Here is a 21,714-nt window from a genome sequence, read left to right as displayed (position 1 = left end):
GAATAGCCTTCAGTTACTTAACCAAGGAAAAGCATAAATATTTGTAATCCACAGATAGATTGCAATTCAGTTGAAGAACTTTTCAAAGTTATGACTAACAAAAAATTTAAGGGCAAATGAAGTCAACTGGCTTTTCAAGTTCAGAGAGTGGCTGCTATGCAAAATAACTGTTAGGTATTCACATTGCCCTCTGCTCCTTTTTCACATTTTCATGCCATAGTACAAGTGCACTACCATAATTTACATAATTCATACACTTTTCTGACAACCTTTTAACTAACAACTGAATAAAGAATTCTTGCTATGTACACTGGAGTTATCAAACTCACATTTCAAACACATGCCCTCTGTCTACTCTCTCTTCAACATCTGCCAGTGCCCTGACATGAAATGGCGAGTGAGGTAGGGCAGCATGTACCCATGGCAGGCCAAAAATGGATAGAAAGCCATTGACTACAGCTACAACAAGTAAATCCCAATGATATGCACTGCCTTTCTTCAGTCTAATAAAAAAATAAGTTAAAATTGATGACTCCTCAGCACTGCTTAGTAGATAGTAAAAATGACTGGGTTAAAAATAAGCAATTAAATCATGTATTGAAAATCCAGCTGAAATCAATACTATCATGCTTTGCTATTCTTAATAGTCTTAATAATATATCTGAGGCTTTGTAAGGCTCATCAACTATCTGGTAATACAATCCTGTGTACTCTTTTAGTTATAAACGCCAGCTGTTGGCTTGTAGGTCATTAGAGTGAAACCCTGTTATCAATGTCTCATGGACACTTGCACCTTTTTTCAAGTAAAAGGTTTTAGTGAACACACTAACTTTAACCAAATGAAAAACAAATTAAATAATGAGAGCATTGCCATGATAGTGGGCAGAAAAGAAACATGTGGAATGGACTACAGCCTAATCATAATGTAGGATCTCTTAATCAATGCTATGTACCTGTTTCCAGGATTATTAACCATGGCACTTGCAATATTCTGATCCATGAAAAACAACAGAGAAAGGGAGAACCCTAACCCAAGTCCTGCAAACACTGCACCCCAAGTGAGCTTGTGCAATGGAGCAACAGTAAATGAAAATGTGCTGCTTGATTCAAACTTGTAATCTGTGAAAAATCATGAAGAATAAGAGAGTTACCACCAAACTAATTAGATATTGGGTAGTCTTTCTTTTTTATTTCAAAAGCTATGAACTACCAAAGTAAGGTGGTTTTATGACAAGTTTTTCATTATAATACAATTGTTATGACATGATGTAAAAATGTGATCTTTAAGTAGAATTCCAGAACCTGATTGTTATTCTTCACTATTACTACATCAGTTCTTTAGAGTAGAATGAGTAAATATCACAGAAATAGTAACACTTCCTGCTCTTATTGTGCAGTACTCACTATCAATATCTTGCACAAAAAATGAAGCAATAAAAGACATGACAAGTACGGCCACCACAAGTGCATAATCAGCCAGTGCCTCTCTCTTTCCAGCATCAAGAAAGGGGCTGAAAATTGAATTAGCAAGTCCATCAATTAATAATTGAACATATTTAAAACAAAAGCCACATTTAATTGCCTTACAGAAACAATTTCATTCTTGGTAAAGAATGCTAAAGCTACAAAAATTGTATCTAAGTTGCAGCATGCAGTGCTTTGCTAGAAAGTTCTAGTTGCTAAACTTTTGTCTTGTTATAAAACAGCAAACCATTCTCATGATAGAAGGACATTTCAGCTTTACTCTCGTGCAAATTAATGTTTAAAAAATTACCCTATTGTTACTAACCTCTTGCAAAAATTGTAGAGTGCTACACCAATCCAAACTGTTCCTAAGCTTGTAACAGCATAGGAGAGACCTCCCTCTCTGCTACAAACTGATACATCTGGGACCTGATCAGGAGTGAAGTTATTAGCAATCCCCTGGCCAACAACACAAGATGATGAGTTCCAGCAGGAACTTAAACTTGTACAGTGAAGACTTAGTATTCTGTTGAGAAGATTTAAGTGAAAGTTACCAACCAACTCCCATAATTTTCCTTCTAAAAAAAACTAGCATATGAAAAAAGACGATAATAACAACATATTGGTCATTCATTCATTATTACTTCACTGTCAAAAACTTTGTAACCCTTAAAAACAATAAGCATTTAATTTCACCTGACAGTATCACCCCTGAATCCAACACTCAAAATAAAGGAAATGATCTCAAACCCAAGAAGCTCTTGATTGTTAGACAAATCTTCCCAGTAAGTACATTAGAGAATGAATACAGAACAAACAGTATGGAGAATAATCATACTGATGTTAGGATGTAACTTCCGGTTAATTGTGCAATAGTCACATAGTTTACAAATACACAAACACACACATACACACCTATATAACATCGGTTAAACATCAGGCAAGCATAAGGAAATCAATTTTGGCTGGCAGCATGCCAATTTCATTCACAAAATTTCTTAGAAAAACTTTGGAAACAGCCCTTTCAGGCAAAATGTGTAAAGAAAAATTGAAACATTAGGGGAAAAAAAACAAGGAATCCTTTTGTCTTACCCTTAAGTCATTCACTAAATCAAAATAATGATATTATTTCAAAATACCATGACATAAGGGTTTGTGTTTTGTGCATTCAACTCTTTTAAATCAACTTGACCTGATACCCTGGAAATGCACCACCTTGCCATTTTTGCACCTGTAGACATTCAACTGCTGTGTTCCCAGAGACACTCTCACCAATCCAAAATGATGAACAATAACTTGTACTTTTTTCAGAGTAATTATTATCAGTACCTTTGATGATGCTACTGATGGCATCTACTGTAAATGCAAGTGAGATGAACAAAGCAAAAATTTCCTCTGTCGATCTAAAAAAAAAAAAAAACAAACAAACAATTATGCAAACTATTAACTTCTCAAACTGAACTCACCAGCAGTACTGGGAAATATTGGCCCAAAGATGTAGCAGTTCAGACCAAGGGTTAATATTCCATGATACAGCTTGAGCAAATGAGATTGGTAAGTGGTTTGTTATATGGCACTCAGACTAAACAATGTTTATTTAGAATTTGCGGGGGCTTTCATGACCAAAAATACATTTTGTCGAATAATTATTTAACATGTTTACTTGATGACTCATATTCACAACTGTCCTTAATCAGAAAGCACACGAGTAATTAATTTAAAAGCCTCGTGATCAACTGTCAATCATAAACGTCCTTTGAACTCTGTACAAACAAAGCACAAAACAAAACGCTATGGGAGCTAATAAGTTTCACGACACACTCCCCCGGTTTGGGTTACATTCGTAAACAAACAGAGAAAAATTTGAATGCAATTTTGTATTAAGTACGAAATCTGCGCATGAGTTCACCCCTCATTGCAGCATTGCGACGTGGTGTAGTGTTCGCAGAAGTGTTCGGAATATCATGAACAGGAGAACCGCTCGTCAGTTCGGCTCTGCACTCTTCGATTTGATTAATGTCATTGTTGCTGTTGACTTCAAGTGGAAACAAATGTTTGACACTTCGTTTTAACAGACGAGGAATACGATCTGCACTTGAGACTTTGATAATAGCAGCTCGGATGTTACCATCCTTTCCTGGCAAAAGTTCTTCCACTTTAGCTAATTTCCAGAACATTCGGTTTGAAGTATCGTTCTTGAGAATGACTACATCTCCGATGGCTATGTCAGCTCCCTTTCGATTCTTTGTGACTTGTGCGTGTCTCTCTCGAAGTTTCAACAGATAGATTTTTCTCCATTGGTTAGTAAATTGGCGAAGAAGGTGGCGATGATGTCTTGCTCTTCGTGTAAGCGATTCGTTGGTGCTGATGACCTCAAAATGACTGTCATTTGCAGTATTGGTTACTCGTCGCCCATTGATTAGGTACGAAGGGGAAAGTGTGTAACTCATGCCATCTTGATCGTCCTCCACGTAGGTCAGAGGTCTTGAGTTAACGACCGATTTGATCTTGACAAGCAAGGTGTTTAACTCATTGTAGCTTAAGGTGGTTCTGCCAAGGGACTTTTTCAAACAACACCTGATGCTCTGGATTAATCTCTCCCAGAGGCCTCCCCACCAAGGGGCCTTCTCAATAATAAATTTCCAGCTGACACCACTGATGGCTAAGTAACGCAAGACTTCTTTCAACCGTGCAATCTTGACAATTCCCTTTCCGGATCCTCGGAACGTTTTTCCATTATCGGACATTAGAGTTGCAGGCAGTCCCCGACGACTTGTAAAGCGGCGAAACGCTAACAGGAAAGACTCAACAGTGAGATTTGGCATAAGTTCAAGGTGTACAGGTCTCGTTGAAGCCCATGAAAATAAACAAATATAGCACTTACTGTTGTCGCTTTCAGTAGCCGAATTACCACCTATGAAAAGAGGACCCGCAAAGTCTACTCTAGTAAGAGTAAATGGTGGATCTTCGGAGATGCGAACGCTTGGTAAATCGGAGGGACTTTAAGCAAACCATGACGGCTACGGCAACGAGAACGTGGAAAAACAATAGATCTAATTTGCAGAACAATAGCCCAGCATGTGCGTTTTAAAACTTTGTACATTTCTTAGCCGTCCTTTGCAAAACAACAACGAGAAATCACCAAAATCTGCGTCGTCTGCGAAGCGAAACCTCGGAGGCAAATTATTTTAATTTACATTTGGAACTCAACGCTGCTTTTGTGCGTTATGTTGAGTTTGAGGTCTGGCGCCCTCTGAGACGGTAAGCACATGCAGCCATTTTGGAAATTCTACCTAAAAGTAGAAACTCATCTTTTAATCGACGTCTTCTATGGCATTGCCGTCCTGACTGCTTAGAGTCCCTATTGTATCTTGAGTATGGCAGACCTTCGAGTCTTCGACAAGTAACACAACGTTTAAGCACGTGCTTCACTGCCTGTCTCCCTCGTAGAATCCAAAATCTCTCACAAATAGTCGTCAGCGTGTTGTTGACTGAGCTGTGCTCTACTTTGTCATGAGTTTGACGGATTATCAATTCAACATAAGGATATAATTTAGATATATCAACAAAGTTGAAATGGTAAATTGCCCACCGTAATGATTACAAAAGCTGACGTTTCGAGGGTTAGCCCTTCATCAGAGCGAATAGAGGAATTGTGGGTTGTGTGTGCTTTTAAAGGCAGAAAATGGAGCTACGTTATTGGTGGGAACATGGCAACGAGAAAAACAAGAATAAATTAGTGGAATGAAAAGCGTTTGTTGATCCCTGTGGGATTTAGACTGCCGGTTTGAAAGATGAGCTTTTGTTACAGATTTTTACGGCTTTCCGTGCTTCCTAAGTGTAAGAAAAGACCGCAGATTGCCAGTTACTGTAACTCCGTCATAGTTTGAACTGGTAGCTTTAGAGATGAAGCACAGTTCCTACATCCCATGGAAACCATGGTTACCGTAACCAATTGCTGAACTACTGAGCTGAACAACTAGGATGCAATCCGATACCTGATAGTCCCATGCAAGGCTGTCTGGACCCAGACCACACCCTGTGGGGTCAGCACATTCAATGTACTCTGTATCTGGGTCAAGGCAAGTCAGTGTTCCATTAGTGCCATTGTAGACTAAAGCTGTGACCTCAACCAGACCTTCAACCTTGGATGATGCACTTGCCATCATTTTACATGCCAAGTTCACAGGATGCCCAGGGAGTGGAGCCAGGAAGTCTGTTGGGTAAGGATAATCACCCATAGCTAGGGTTGTAAAAGAATTCCGAATCCAACCTAACATGTGAGGGATCTAAAATGAAAACAGAAAATAAATAATTGATGAAACAATAAATGGATGAGAGGAAAAAAAAAGTGAGCGAAAGGGAAGAAGTTAGCACTTATGTAGAAAATAAGGAGTAAATACAGGAGAGTCAAAAACTCCTGCTCCCTGAAACTTGAGTAATCATACACTTGACAACCATGATAGGTTTTGAGTGAAGGTGATCACATAATCCTTATCTGTTTTTTCTGTTCTATCAACTAAGTTGAAATTGTAAACTGGCCACTGTAATGAGCTAAGAAGGTGGCGTTTCAAGCGTTAGCCCTTCGTCATTCGCTCTGAGAAAGGGCTAAGGCTTGAAACGTCAGCTTTTTAACTTGATGCAGTGGCCAATGTACTATTCCAACTTACTTGATGTAACCAAATTACCTTGTTACCTCCACCAACACAGCACTACAGTTTCTTTAGAAACTTTCACCCTTTATCCCTTACCTGTTCTGTTGACTTTAGTGGTTTGCAGAGTTTAAATATCTTTGAAAGTTCAGCAAGTCCTATAAAATGAACTCAGTTGATCAAATAAATGAGTTGAATTATAACTCCAGACCAGAACTATTGGTCTCCAGATAATTGTACAACATCACTTTGAAACAAACTGTAACTACCGCTATGTCATTTACACAAAAAATCCATGTACCTGCCACATGGAATGAGTTATCCAGCTCCTTGTTATATGCACCCATGTTTTAAGATCAATTAATTAAAAGAAATTAGGTTTTGATTTTGACACTTGCTTTAAAAGCTTTCTAAAAGCACTCCTTAATATTAGGGAAAGAGGATGGTACTGTTGGCCCGTCACCCATACTTAGGCCTCCTCTGAGAGAAACTACATACGGGCTACGGGCATCACGTTGTAGTTACTTAGAGCGAGCTCCTCGTGCTCGAGTTTGGAAATAAAGATTGTTCGCGTTGTTCACTGAGTCGTCCTTGCCGCCCGACAGTACAGTAATGAAGCAATTGCCTCCTGTCATAATGTTGCATACTCCTCTCTCACTATGAGAGTATTCCCCTGGTTCCCTAGTCCCTTGCTTTACACCAACATTCCAAATTTCCAACCTGAATAGAGTGGAAGATGTAAACCCCTTCATTTCCAAAACCCTCTTTGAGTTGCTACATATTTCGTTTTAAATTGTAAAGAGAATTTAGTGCTCTGAAACACATTTTATAACCTATTTTCTGGTTTTTGTATTGTTCATTAGATTTTAAGCGTTCAGCAATTCCATGGGTTTCCTACATCTAACTCTGATTCATTTTACCTTCTGCACCTTGATTTTTCAGCATCTCAATCATTTCAAAGGCTGTAATAACATAACCTGGACAATTGGCATCAGTATTTAAAAAGTCCTTAGAAACAAACAATACAATCATATCAATTGAAATACCTATTTGTTTTAAAATTAACTATAACGTGACAACAAAAGTCCAGCTATGATAGTTTTGCAGCTGTAGTTAATGAAGGAAGTTTTTCTTTTACAAAGATTATTAAAAAAGAGCGAGAATTTCTAAAAATGAAATCGATAACTAAATGGCATTTTCACTATCCTCCATTACATATCCCAGGAGAGAGAAATAATTGTCAGTCTCCTTTCTTTACCTCTGTTACTGCACTGAAGAAAAAGTCTCTTTCACCTCCGTGGAAAGTGACCATGTAAATTGGAGCACTGGCTGCCAAGGCAACATCAATCACATTTGGATATTTGAACCTCATGTAAGCACTTAGCATTTCACCATAACTGGAAAAAATAGACCAAGGACAGATAGTGATGCAGAATACCTCATTAAATTAAGTTTAATGAGTCTTACATCAATCCCTCTTCTTGGTCTTCAAGAAAGGTCTTCATTTTCCTTAATTTGGTTTTTCTGTGTGTATGTCGAAGAATACCGCATTTATGGTGCTCATTTGTGTGCATATAAATTCACTTCAAAAATTTAATCCTTTTCTGACACAATTCCAAATACTTGGAATTTTCTCTTGTTCTTGGCTGTTCAAACATTCACATTTTGAATGGAAACAAAGACTGGAATCTTGTTATTGGCACAGAGTTTAAACTCCTTGCCATGCTTTCGATGCAGGTGATCACAATTGCCAAAACATTCCTTTGTCAAGTTCTGTTACAATGTACCTGCCACCAAATGCCACAACTTTACTCTTTGTGGCCTTGAACTGAATCTTAAGGTCAGTCACCAGGACTGCATAGTCTGCAAGGGCTTGCTCCATTGAAAGGTAACCGACTTTGTCGTGATCAAATGAGGACGAACCAAATGTAAGGGATTCTCCATAGTATCTCTGAAAGGGAATGACAACAGAGCACAATAAATAACAAGAGATCAAAGCACCAACAATTCAACGTTATCACAAAGCATCCTTGTATACTCACATGTTCTCCAAACACCACCAAAGCACTGAACTTCTGAGCTGCTTCAAAAACAAAGCCTGAGTTTTCCCAGAAACCAGTTATTGGTCCTTCATTGCCAGTGTAGAAAAAAATTGGTCCTTTTTCATCCCAGTATTGATCTGTGAGGAAACATGGACACTGAGCTTTACAAATGATTAAAACTCAAAAGTTCTCCACACTGTGAGGAGTTTACAAGCTGGTGCTTCAAGGAGTACAAAAGATATAATGTGAACTATGGAGAGGGTGGATGCAACCACTTATTTCCTTTTTTTCACTTCAAGGATTTCTTGTTTTTTTTCTCTTTCTTTTCAACACAAGTATAAGAATATAGGCAGAGCCTAATGACATTGGTTGCATTTTATGGGTGCCTCCTCCTGAAAAAACCCAACAGCAGCCACAAAAACTAACACATGACTTTGCTAAATTCTACAACATTTGTTGATTGCACAATGAAACCTCTGGCCAAGAAGGGGGGGTGGGGGTGGGGGTTTGAACGAACCAATCTTCAAAAGTTCAACTGCCGCGCGACGGGGGGGGGGGAGGATGAGCAAAGGAGATGTTGAAGCTTCCACATGATCGACGGATTACTTAACTTCCAACACTTTTGTATCAATTTGAATTATTTAACTATAGAGTTCTGCTAAAATATGCTCCGAGGTAACGCATATTTCTAAGATTCAGCTGGGCCAAGTAATTTTCATCGACAATAAAGAGTGGGAGAAAGAGAGAGTGGTGGGTTACTTTCGATGATTATTTGTTCCAAGTTGGAAATTATGCCATCTCACAGAAAGTAAACTTCATAAATATACTAAAGAAAACTTGAAAAAGAGAGCTATACGACTTAACCATGTTCTCTGACATATTAATCGGAACTGTGTAGCTTCACCTCCAAAGCTCCATCCGTGTCAGAAATTATGGTTACAACGCTTCAATAAGTACCTGTGTAGATATACCGCTGCTTAAACGTAACCTTACTGGCTTGAACGAAGTTGAAGTGATCGAGATCTTGCTCAAAATAAGCTGTCTTGTAAGGAACAGTAGCCCCTACGATAACAAAAAGAGAGGATATCACGATAAGAAACTCCAAGTGGCCAGCCATCTTCGTGTTTGTCGGAAAATAATCTTCACGTGAGGGTCTTGTGACAAGCTAACTAGTCTTGAGGATTGCGTGATTCTGCGTGACCAACGATTCAACCTGTCACATCTCGGAGGGTCCAACGGAGGCAGATAAAACACATCACAACAATACAACGGATTAATGTGACAGAACATCAGAGAAGTATCCTGGTTATCGAAGACAAATCTTGTCTATTCCAGTACTGTATCTTCCGAACGGGAGCGGTAAGGGGGAGAAGGGTGCCAGGTACAAGTTGTCAATGGAAGATAAGATGAGTGATAGAGATAACTCCAATGAGGAATCATTCTAGTCTTCAAAAAAATTATTTTTGTACAGAATGAACACTCTCCATTAGCTAACTGTTGATCAAAGTGAAATGAATCACTTACAAGTAAACTCTACCAAGTGTCCTCAAAATATTGTCCCTGCATTACTGCTGCTCTTACCTTTCAATCCCAGAGTGGTCAAAGTCACTGCTTCATAGAGTGTACAACAAGATCAATAAACCAGTCTTCACTCACTGCACAGCAGCTGGTTCTCCTTTTGAACTAAAACAAGTTCATGTCACTCTAATCCCTTTTCCAAAATTCCAGATCACATCCAGCCAGCCACCTTCTTCATCTCATTAAAGTTCGAGCATGTTTTGAACCAGGAGAACTTCAAAATGAGACCCTTGTTTCTAGTTGTATTAATACTGAAAGTTTGTTTAGTTTAGCAGAGTTGTAGTTAATGTTGATCTCTTTACCAAACCAAAGCCAGATCAGGTTTCCAACAGTCATCTATATGGTAACTGTGATCACAGACTAATCAAACATTTAAAAGGTACTTCTGATACTCACACCATTCATGAAAAAATAATAAATAATGTGCTGCTCTTTAAACTGAAGAACTCTCAGAGTTTGAATTTCTTTCACTGAAGACATTTACTTCCAGGCTAATTGACGTTAAAGATGTGTCTCTTGCCAAAGCATCGGCCAGTTCATGTATCCAGTCTTCATAGAAGTTATTGTAGTCACTGAGTGTCAAGTTCAAGGTAACTAATGATGTATTTCTAACCAAAGCATTCATCAGAGCACAGACACATGAATTAGGCCTGTAACTGTGGTTGTTGAGTGTAAGACTAAGGGTGGTTAATGACTTGATATTCGCCAAACCATCAATTAGACCATAGGTCAGGTCTCCATCAAAGGAAGAGTAGTTGTTGATTGCAAGGCTCAGTGTAGTTAATGATATGAATTTTGCCAACCAGTCACTCGGATTATAGATCATGTATCCTTTAAAGTCACTGTAGTTGTTGACTGCAAGGCTCAGTGTAGTTAATGACATGTTTTTTGCCAACCAGTCACTCAGACCATAAATCATGCTTCCCTTAAAGTCACTGTAGTTGTTGAGTGTAAGGATCAGTGTAGTTAATGACATGTTTTTTGTCAACCGTTTACTCATACCAGAGATCATGTGTCCCTTAAAGTCACTGAAATTGTTGAGTGTAAGGATCAGTGTAGTTATTGACATGTTTTTCATCAACCCGTCACTCAGACCAGAGATCATGCATCCCTCAAAGGCCCTGTAGTTGTTGAGTGTAAGGATCAGTGTAGTTAATGACATGTTTTCAGTCAACCCCTCACTCAGATCAGAGATCATGCCACCCTCCCAGTCACTGTCACAGTAGTTATTGACTGTAAGGCTCAGTGTAGTTAGTGAAGTGTTCTTTGCCAACCCATCACTCAGATAATCCATCACATGATTGTCGATATTCGAGTCACTCTGGATGTTGAATGTAAGACTCAGTGTAGTTAGTGATGTGTTTTTTGCCAAACCGTCACTCAGATCATTGGCCACCATTCTCACCCATACCCAGCAGTCGTTTAAGGTAAGGCTCAGTGTAGTTAATGATGAGTTTTTTGCCAAACCATTACTCAGACCACAGGTCATGGGTTCACTCGTACAATTGTAGTTGTTGAGTGTAAGGCTCAGTGCTGTAAATGACTTGTTTTTTGCCACAGCATCCCACAGAGCATCTATGTTTTCAATAGAGGCAATGTCGTTTAATGTCAGGCTCAATGTAGTTAAAGACTCACTTTTTGCCAAACCCTCACAGAGAGTAGATCCCCAGTCTCCACTGATGCTGTCAGGGTTGTTAACGCTCACACTAAGCTTTGTTACACAGCCATCCTTAACTTTGGTTAGTACAGGTGTAAGTGACGAGGAATCATCGGCAGATAAACCAACTTCTCTGCAAATCTTGTCGCCTGAATATGAGTCACTAACATTTAATGCAAATAGATATGTTTGGTTGCATAATAGCCTTTCAAGAGTGTTCTTTCTGTCCCCCATCAGGTCCCCCTGAATACTAATAGTCAACTTTGAAATGGTTTTGAGTTTGTTCAAGTGCTTAAAAAGACAGTTAGCAACATTATCAGTTACTCTTTCCTTAAAATTCAAAGTGACACAAGAAACTGATGAGGCTATCAGTCCTTTGCAAAGATCATTTGCTCCACTGCAGTCTAACTCTCCCAAGATGTTGACAGCCAATGAGTGGAGTTTTGAAGCTAAAAGGTTTTCATTCAGAACTGGGCAAAGGCAAGCCACCTGTGAAGTTCCTACCATGCCAGTAACATTTGGATGCACTGTAAAGGACGCAGTTGACTTTATTGCAGAGTGTAGAGTCCTAGAAATATTTGCCCAGTTTGTAGGAAGCTCACCAAACACTTTTAATTCCAGAGATTCCAAAGACCTGTTTCCTAGAAAGCCATCCTTTAACAAAGCCACACTAGTGTTGCTGAGTTTTCCATAAAATGTCAGTGCAAGAGACTGCAGTGAAGGATTTGCCACAAGTCCCTCACTAACACAAGTCATTACTGAATCTTGCATGTCTCCAAACAGAGTAAGGCTCAGAGACGTAAGTGATCTGTTCAATAAAATCTCTTTGAAATCTTTTGCTTCAGTTTCCCTCCATGAACCAAAAATCTCGAGTACAAGAGATGTACGTGGCATATCTGCAGATAGTCCCTTGTCAAGTATGGCTATGCAAATCTTTAACATCTCATAAGGCAATTTTAAAGTTACAGTTGTTAGGGTTTTATTTGCAGCCATGCTGTCACTGATAGCAACAACTTCACAGGAAGATTTCCATTCAGTTGTCTCAAGTGTAAAGGAATGTAAAGTAGAGTCTACTGCGAGTGCTTTACACAAAAGAGCTGTAATCTCTTCTGAAACGGAACCAGAAAAGGAAAGTGTTTGTAGCTGTGTGTTGGATGCTATGATGTCAGCTAGTGCGTCACCATCTAGGTTGGCATAAATATCCCACCTAGAACACTCTAGTGCAAGATGAACAGGAAGTTGCAACTGTGAAAAACTCTCACAGGCTTTTAAAACGATGAAAACATCTGTTGGTGTGTCCTCATATGATAAGTCAAAGGTCATGGTCTGTGGAAACGGAATAAAGGAGGAAAGAGCTATTGCCACTTGTTCATCATTTCTACTCTCATTGAAACATTCTAGAAAGAAAGTGGCCTCTTTTTCAGCGCACTGGTGCCAGTCCCAGTTTTGTTTCTTTAGCTTCTTGCCAATCTGTTCAAAAAGAAGACGAGCATCCTCACCCAGTATGCCAGACATAAAGATGAACACTTGTCTGTACCTCTCTGTAATATCATCGTAAAAGTGTAAATGCGACTCAGAAAAATCAACCTCTTTTATCAATAGCTTGTTAGCTAAATAAAATGCAGCCAGATACTCTTGAAATGTCTTGTGAAAGAAGAAATACTCATGTTGTGGGTTAATCTTCCTTAAGCTGGCTTCCTTGAACACAAGACCAAGTTCCCGGGCTGCTAGATTTACAATTGCAGATTCAAATTCTGCCAACTCCTCTTCACGAAAAGAAAATCGATCTTCTTCCAAGCATCTCCAGGCTAACTCTCCAAGCACTAGCAAACTATCTTCAAAGAGCCTCACTAGATTTCTGTCATCAACAGGAGCCTCTAGATCATGCTTGGCACAATATCTCCGTAGAATGCAACAAACAATTATCTGGTAAAGTTCAGTGCGATAAGATGGCAGTTCTCCCTGGCAGTCCTCAAACACAACGCAAAGGAGTAACAGGTTTAGAGGATTGTTCCACAGCGCATCAAGTAAAGAGTTTTTTTTGATTTGTATGATAAGTCTCTTTCCAGTGGATACATGCTCAGAACCAGCACTGTTAAAATACTTTCTGATATAATCAAAGGCATCTTTCCTTGTAAAGCCTTCAATCTGTAAAAGCATGTCAAAGTTCACCTTCTGTCGTACAGCAATTCCTCTTTCCTGGCGAGTTGTAACCAAGACATAGCAAAATCGTAAAACCTTTTTACGGAGTAAGTCATCCACGTAGCTTTTAGATTCTTTTGAAAGCTCATCCAGACCATCCAGAATTATCAACACTTTAGGTTGAAAATGAAAATCCTTGATGAACTCCATAAGTTTTTTGCGGAAGCATTCATGAGTATCTTTAGGTAACAGTTGTTCAGTAATGGCTTCGAATAGGTCTCCAACAATATCCCGGCATTTCAGCAATAAGACAATTTCAAATTGTGGAAAGTTGAACTCCTTAGGAATGCGGTCATGAGCCCAATCATAGGCTATTTTGAGGCAGAATGTTGTCTTTCCAATTCCAGGACTTCCTTCTACAAGCACAATCACATCACCCTCACTTTTAAAGACATCATACATGTTCACCTCACTATTTTCTAATTGAAAGTCTCTTTTCCTCCTTGAAACAATTCTCAATCTTGTGTAAACATCTTCAAGAGGCAACGTAATTGTACTCTCACAAAGCAGTGGTTTTAGCTGAGATCGTCTGTTGTACTCGTCTTTGATAACCCTGATAACAGTATCAAGATAATGACCTAAAATCAAAAATAAAAAAAAATTAAATAAAAAAGGTCAGTGAACCTATCTAATCTCTAATCTTCTTAAAACAGTCGACTCTGGTCAAATTTCCTTGTGAATGCTGCGATTTTCGAAAGAGAAATTTTGAAAGTGTTTAAGTGTAAAAGTTGTTAAATAAGGATTGGTTCTTTACCAATCATGTACGGCTACAAGGTGCTATTGTCTCTAGTAACCTCCTAACTCGCTACCTACTTTATTGCTAGATCTTTTTCTCTTTTTTTCCTTTGCTGAACTGTGTTTAGTTGCTATGTAAATTAAACCTAAATACCTTGTAAAATCGAGCTGAGTTAAAAAATAAAATCATTAACTGTTAGGAAAACCTTCAAAATGAAGAACTAAAACACAGAGAAACAGTTTAATACAAAAAAACAAAAGCATTCCAAATGAACAAATAAATCCCAAAGACTAAGACTTATTTTATGGTATCTGAGACAACTGTTTTGCTGTATTTGCTTCATCCACCTGAAAAGTTGAAGACCTGTTTTTTTCTGCAATGAGTGCCAGACAAATAAAAACATGTCAGTTTCTAACAAGGAATTAAACTCCAGAACTTTGGGTTTGCACTCTGATACTCTGCTTTTGAGCTTCATTGAAAGGTTATACATTAAGGAACTGACTTATAAGATAACACCAGGTTGTAATAAACAGGAGCAAGAACTGGTAGAAGAGTAAAACAGTCCTTTAAATTAAGAAAACACACGTGTAGCAGCTGTTGCTCATTGACTAATACACTTGATGACACTGAAAATCATTGTGATTCATCTACTTACTCTGGTCATGTCTTCTGGATTCTTTGTAAACCTGCGGGTTCACAGGAAATGGTAAATGATGGAATTCTACAAATGGAGATCGCCAACAGCTACCAGAGGAATCTTGAACAAACACAAAGTAAAACTATCATTACTAAAAAAAATTCAGTATAGCCACAGGTGGCCCAAGCCTACTGTGTGTGATTTTAATTAACAAGAATAACTAACATATTAAGTTCACATTTTAAGCGTAAGCATGGACCATTAGAATTTAAAAATGCCTAATGTTAAATTCCCAGAAATTATTGGCTACCAAGGGTGTAAAAGACGGCTGTGCCCCTAAAAGGAACTGGAAGGCGAAACCCCAACACGCGGATCTGCCCTCTGGCTAAACAGACTGTGGTAAGAGGTCTTACAGATTGATAAATAACCAGCTTTTATTGAAATCCTTGCTTAACAATGAAATCTACTTTAAAAAAGCCTGTCAGATGTAACAGGGTAAACAAATCATCCACAATTTCAGACAAAAATGGCAAATATCTTGGATTGATTTCTTACTCAATAGCTAAAAATAACCCCAGCAATGGACCCTGCCATTTAAACAATCGGGAAGAAAACTGGTGTTCTAATAGCTTAAAAAATAAAAAGCATTCCTTTAGGGAGCTACTTAATGAACATAAAGAAAGAGGCAATTTAAAACAAAAAAGCACCTGCAAATGTTAGTTTGTCATCTGATAGTCGAAGTCGTTTGGAAGTCTTCTTTACCCTCTCAGAGGAACCTGCAAAGGAGTGATCAAAAAATAATTAACTTCTGTCTTTACTGAAAGAAAACTTTAATTTGTTTCTCTAAGACGAGAGTGCTGTTTTGAGTTTTGTTTTGCTGTTTTGTTTTGACAATTCATCTAACTAAATAAGCACAGGTCAGCATCAGAGTCAGGCACAGACATATTACCATACTTTGGAACTCACAACATGGTTTGAACCAGCAGTAATAGTTGACACTGTGGTCTGATTTTCAGATTGAGAATAGTTCTTAAAAGGAGTGTTGCTGGTGACTCTCAGCAACTAGCAATTCAAAAAACCTCAACAGAATTCCCCATTAGATTCAAGTGAACAACTCTGCTTCATTCTATTGAAAACTCGGCAACTCTGCTTGAGCACTTGATTCTGTTAAAGGCCTCTCCCAAAAATTGTCCAACATACACCTTTCCAATCACTTTCGCCAAAAATTGTTACTTTTAGGGGTAATAGTGCACAATGGTTACTATTTTCAACTGTCGATAACCTGTCAGCCTACAAGTTACCGACACATTACTGACAGTCGGCCAACAGTGTTAAGTAGACCAAAAATTGACTGAAAAAAGAGTCAGACCTTTTCCAGTTGAAAACAGGAAAAGTTTCGACTCTGTTCTGTACCCAACTACTCAATTCGGTTGAAAAAGTAAAATAAGCTTGTTTAACCCATCTTCCGACCCTACATACCAAAATTTAGTGGTAACTTTGGTACCTATTTCTAATATCCTAGTCTGTGCACAAAAAAACTTCTTTTCTCAAGTTTGGGGTAACAAATAAGCAAAGCCAAAAGTAGTTTTTCAATCACCCTATAATGCTTTGTGAAAATCTCGTTGGCAGTACCAGGGGATTGGGAACTAGAACAACTTTTCAATATGGCAGATAAATGAAATCAAACCAATTTGGGAAAGTTTTGCAAGCCAATGCAAAAGAGTAGGCAAAAGCCACAATAGCTTTTGAAAGTAAAGTGCAAGGTATCTTTTCTTGAATGACTTTTCCCCTTTTTCATGTAGCTTTAGATGCAATAGATGAGAAAATGTATACGATCATTTCAGTTTATGACCCACTAACAGGTTACTGACAGGTCACCAACTGTCGGCCAACAGTTGGCCAAAACTTTGACCTGAAACATAATGTCTTTTGAGAACTGTTCTTCACTTTTACCCCTTTCAGGAGTGCTCTCTGCCAAACAATAAGACCACAAAGTCTTTCTCTATGACATTCAAATGCCACAGAGACTTAACCTTCATACTCAGGGGTTTCATTTATGTTTTCTGCTGGAGGGCAACTGGTTTTCACAGGCAGGCAAAACTCTTTGAACTGAACTTCTTTATAAGATAAACTTTCCTCCAGATGGCAAAGCCGTCCTCACAACCGGTCAATTTGCCCAGTGCCTGGCCCTTAATGAAACCCCTGCATACTATAATATTACTCTAAGTAATCAAGTTAACATACAGTACATTTTCAAATCAGATTCCATAATTAGTAATCTGATTATCATTATAATAACAGGCATTGTTTGGTAGTACCCTCATTTGAGTGTCAAACATAAGGGATGGACATTTGTAAGTATATAAGTAAAAGTGTAGGCTTTCACTACTATACTACATTTTAGTATTTAAGTGACTCAATTACCACTGATACTTGAACAGTATCTAGGCAATTATCACAATTCAGTGTTGGCATTGTTTTCGCTTTCTTTCTTAATGTTAAATTTCAACACAACAAAATGAAAACTTACTTTTATGAGGATAAGTTGACAATTTTTGTTTCTTTGGCATATTGGAACAATCAGGAACTGATCTTTTACCTTGTGCTGGATTCTGTTTCTTGCTAAGACCTTACAACATAATTTATTGAAAATGATGCAAGATAAATGTAACAACTATTCTCAAGTTAGCCAATATGGATCCATGAGTAGAAAGGAACTCACTACTGAACACAGATTATGCTTCAACGTAATGTTACAGTTTATTGTTCCACCTGGAGCTTGTTGAATCTCACTTGTAATTTTTGAAAATTACATTCAATTAAATGGCCAATAAATCATTGTTTCATTGGTATCTGCTGATGAGTATGTCCATAGATCAAGTGCATGTTTTAAGTGCAAAAAAAAATTAAACATGTAACACTGCTAGGCTAAGAAAATGCAGTGAAGATTTTACTTTTAGGTGCTCTCTCTTATTCTAAAAATTAAGGCAAAATCTTCAATCTGCAAAAAAATCATTCATCATATAACCTTCCTTTAAACTCTTTTAAGAAGACTACATAACAGAGATTCAAAATTTACCACACCTCAGTAGGATACAGTACCCCTTCTCCTATTTTTCAAGGGAGGAGCTATTTAAATTTCAATGTTTAGACTATTTTGCTTGCTGTCGATTGTTTGAAGAAGAAAATCAGAAATTTCCTGAAAACTAAAATTATAATTGATCCATTCTCATTTTAAAAAGACTATTTTATGTACCTTTGGAAACCTTGTTGGACAATCTTTGTTGCTTTGACACTTTGGAAACTTTTGATGGCTTTTTTCCTTTTGTCAAGAATTGTGAACCTACAAGTGGACAAGAAAAAATGGAAGACAATGTTTTAAACTTCAATTTAATTCAATCACTGCCCTTTTAACTACTGCAGTTAAGATTTTATGGCCACTCCTTTATGCAAACCAGTCAGTCACTCACTAAAATGTAGACACCATGGTGTTACGATTGTCTATTTCCTTTTCTTTTGGTTCTCTCCCTTTGTTTATTTTCTCTCATTTGCTTATGCTCACTAAGGCCCATGGTATCACGTGAGCCTTTATGGTTGTGCCATCACAGTCAAAGTGCAGTTGGCCTTCAGTCGTTCAATAAGTAATGAGTCGTAAGTCTGGGTTAATAAGTCAATTTCGCATTTCCCGATCAAGGAGCTTCACTGTGTGGGTCAGATATGTAAGTAATTTCATTTCTATGTTATTTAAATGCATTTCTCATCAATTTAGTACATTGCACGATTCTATCTTAGCTCAAATGAATTGTTATTGTTTTGCCTCATGCACATGTAGATTAATAGCCTGTTTCTTAGCGCCTAATATGACTATTTTAACTTGTTTCGAAGTATCATATGCATTGCTGTTAGGCGAGTATGTTCGTAATTCCCTTAAGTGTAATCTCATCTTCGTTTGGAATATTTCATGTGCAGAACATTGTCTATGTGATATTGGGGTTCTGCCCCCAAATATCAACAGAATAGTTTGCGTCATTATCTTTGTTATAAGTTCATTTTGCTTTATATTGAGTTGCTTTTTTCAATCGCTATTTACAGTTTACAAGTATCATTGATTCTACTTTGCTGACATGAAAAAAACCTTGTTGGCTCTTTCACCGTCTCCAAATTTGGATCTTTGACTCTGTAAAATACATCCCTCTCAACTTATGACACTTGTCAAACTCAATAGTTGCTACCGTAACACATGGTGATTAGTCGTCTTTAACTCACTGGAGCAGGAAACCATATTGGAATAGTAAATGCACATAAAATGATAAAGAAGCTTTGTTTCAGTTTATACTAAGTATCACTGTTTGAGTGAACAAATATTTATAGAGTTCAGGCACAAACCTAATACTGTGCATTGCTTCAATTGTTTATGATCCAATGTCAAACAAGAACTGTGATGAGATTCAATTATCTGGTTGGATCCATCAGAAGTGGACAAAAATAATCCTGTGCTTCTCTAACAACAACAACAACAACAACAACAACAAAATAACGTGTGGAATTCTTTGCTCCATATCTTAAATTTTTTTAATCAGTCAAAAAAACTTGTGGTGGCATAAACCATGTGTTTTGAGGAATTTTTGTCCAAAAGCCAATAGGTTTGCTATGGAAGAAATATTAAGAATGGAAAATAGTGAAATTTGGCTTGGGCAGGTGAAGAAAGATTTGGATTGTAGTACGTGACTAAATTTGATGAATTTTGCAGACAGAAATTTGACAAATGCAGGATACTATCTTGTTTTTTTTTTGCAGATTTTATATGCATTCATTATTCAGTGGAGTTGGATGGTTACCATTTTTATATTTGTCTGAACTCCATGTGATTTTTGCAAAGCTTGTCTTTGAGATAAGAGCAACCTTGCATAGCTGTAAGACCAAGTTCACAACCATGTTCATTCTACAGATTAAGTACTTTATGCAAGAGTTGGCCATAGGTATTCTGATTTTTACAGTTCCCTACCACATAAAAGAAGCTAGAGGGGAAGCTGATTATTTTATTTAAATTACACTCTGTTATAAGATATCACAGACATAAAGTTCACCTAAAAGAGGATTGAGCACTTAAACAGCCTCTTCAGTGAAAACCTTTTAATGAACCCTTCATGAAATGTAGACATTAAGTGAGAGATTAAAAGGCGAAAATTCAAAACAAAGGTGGCGGCGCAAGGCTTTTTTCTACTATTCTAAGAAGTTTACCTAACAGTGTGTATTTGATGTGTTGAACGGCCACTGCATATGTAGGAGACAGAAACGAAGATAAAGAAGACGATTCTCAGAGACATAAAGGTTGCTTCACATCTAAATGAAATATCCAACTGATATGAAGTCTTGCGACGGTGAAAAAAGGAGAACTCAAGTGAAGGATAATCTGCCTGAAGTGGAAGAAGAATGTGAAACATGGAAAATAACATAATATAAGCCTGAAGTTGTGAGCAGGTCCTTTAAGATGAGCCCGGAAGGCTGTCTTCGATGGTTATTGAATGATTTTCAAAGCAGCAAATGTCTGTAAACATCCCATCACAGGTGCTAGTGTGAATACACACGACAGTCAGCGGTAGCTGTAACAGATCATGAGCAAATGTCGATCTTATGGAATCCAGATATTTAAATGCGCAAGAACGCACGTGGGAATTGCTACACTCGCGAAAACAATTGCGTGAAAACAAGTCGAGTGACCCCTTCTTTTATCGTTCCAATACGATAATGTTGAAAGGTATCGTCAGAAAAAAAAACTACAAAATTCTACCAAAGGAAATTTTGTGTGTGAAAATTGCCTTTTTCTAGATTTTCTGAAATTCCACTCCATAGAATTTTTTTAAAATCCTTGTACATTTTCCTTTTCAAGTGCCGAAAGCAATCACTAAGAAAAATCACAGGGTCACCGAGTTAGTTTTCAAATTATTGGAGCCATAAGCTAAAAAATGCGTCTGAATAATCCTTTGAAAGCACTGCCATGGAAACTGCTAATAGCAAAATGACACCTACTTTTGTATGGCCAACGATTATATAATTTAACCCTGTAAAAGTGTTCAACTGGCCTTGGTCAGTCTTTTTGTTGTATTCTTTAAAAGTTACAAAGCATCAAAAAGATAAAAACTGGTGCCAGCCACCTTAATAGCTTCAAAAAAGTCTGCAGAAGTGTTTTGATTACAAATTGAATTCAGCCACCACTGTTTAATAAGAAAATTCAGTTTCTGAGGTGTGTTTGAAGTTTTGCAGTGAATGATTTGAACCCAGGAGTAACATGTGAAAGTGTAGTGTGATTGTCCTGGTGAGTGTAGTCCTTAGAAGGACTAACCTCCCGGTTAGCTTGATTGGTTAGAGCACCGGATTGTGTTGTGCGGGAGGTCGAGGGTTCAAGCCCTGGCCGGAGCAATACTCATGCTCTTAAAATAAGTGAGGAGAATTTGCTACCTTTCTAAAATGAATAGATTTTCTAAGAATCTCAGATAAGGACGAATAAACCGTAGGCACCGTCTCCTTCAGGGTTAGGGGTAGGAGATGTTAATTTCCCACGCACGAGATTACTGGTGTGGTGGATGTCCTCCCCTGGGTGGGATGGATGGGTGTTGGCCCTGAAAAGCCACTATGGGGAGTGGTCAGTTAACTTATATCAGTTAACTGTGTGTGGGTGGGTGGGTGGGTGGGTGGGTGGGTGTGTGCATGCGTGCGTGCGTGCGTGCGTGCGTGTGTGGGTAGGT

General features: G+C 38.0%; 3 protein-coding genes across 9 annotated transcripts in view; all 3 read right to left on the bottom strand.

Moving 5' to 3' along the window:
- Positions 1 to 325: 325 nt before the first annotated feature.
- Positions 326 to 2,687, bottom strand: LOC148719610 (solute carrier family 4 member 11-like). Its single transcript, XM_088739115.1, has 5 exons — positions 2,604 to 2,687; positions 1,790 to 1,923; positions 1,405 to 1,511; positions 954 to 1,119; positions 326 to 503 (listed from the first exon to the last, which is right to left on the bottom strand). The coding sequence occupies exons 1-5, from the start codon at positions 2,685 to 2,687 to the stop codon at positions 326 to 328; spliced, it is 669 nt and encodes a 222-aa protein (XP_088595241.1).
- Positions 1,853 to 10,072, bottom strand: LOC148719609 (dipeptidyl peptidase 2-like). The gene is made up of 11 exons (XM_088739111.1): positions 10,039 to 10,072; positions 9,740 to 9,769; positions 9,116 to 9,220; positions 8,159 to 8,295; positions 7,904 to 8,067; positions 7,375 to 7,513; positions 7,037 to 7,124; positions 6,216 to 6,274; positions 5,463 to 5,753; positions 2,794 to 2,867; positions 1,853 to 1,990 (listed from the first exon to the last, which is right to left on the bottom strand). The coding sequence occupies exons 1-10, from the start codon at positions 10,070 to 10,072 to the stop codon at positions 2,805 to 2,807; spliced, it is 1,110 nt and encodes a 369-aa protein (XP_088595237.1). The 3' UTR covers positions 1,853 to 1,990; positions 2,794 to 2,804.
- Positions 9,767 to 21,714, bottom strand: part of LOC111347690 (uncharacterized) — a 27,188-nt gene continuing 15,240 nt past the window's right edge. For all 7 annotated transcript variants that reach the window (XM_088738686.1, XM_088738690.1, XM_088738691.1 and 4 more), the window contains 5 exons: positions 18,225 to 18,311; positions 17,499 to 17,597; positions 15,676 to 15,744; positions 14,987 to 15,088; positions 9,767 to 14,173 (listed from right to left, as the gene is read on the bottom strand). In XM_088738686.1, coding sequence (XP_088594812.1) covers positions 10,170 to 14,173; positions 14,987 to 15,088; positions 15,676 to 15,744; positions 17,499 to 17,597; positions 18,225 to 18,311 — 4,361 coding nt within the window. In that variant the 3' untranslated portion in view covers positions 9,767 to 10,169. The remainder of the gene's footprint in view (positions 14,174 to 14,986; positions 15,089 to 15,675; positions 15,745 to 17,498; positions 17,598 to 18,224; positions 18,312 to 21,714) is intronic.

The sequence above is a fragment of the Stylophora pistillata genome, chromosome 11, assembly GCF_964205215.1.
Source record: "Stylophora pistillata chromosome 11, jaStyPist1.2, whole genome shotgun sequence".
Lineage (NCBI taxonomy): Eukaryota > Metazoa > Cnidaria > Anthozoa > Scleractinia > Pocilloporidae > Stylophora > Stylophora pistillata.
Note: the sequence above shows the minus strand (reverse complement) of the source record. Positions and strands in the feature narration are given on the sequence as shown.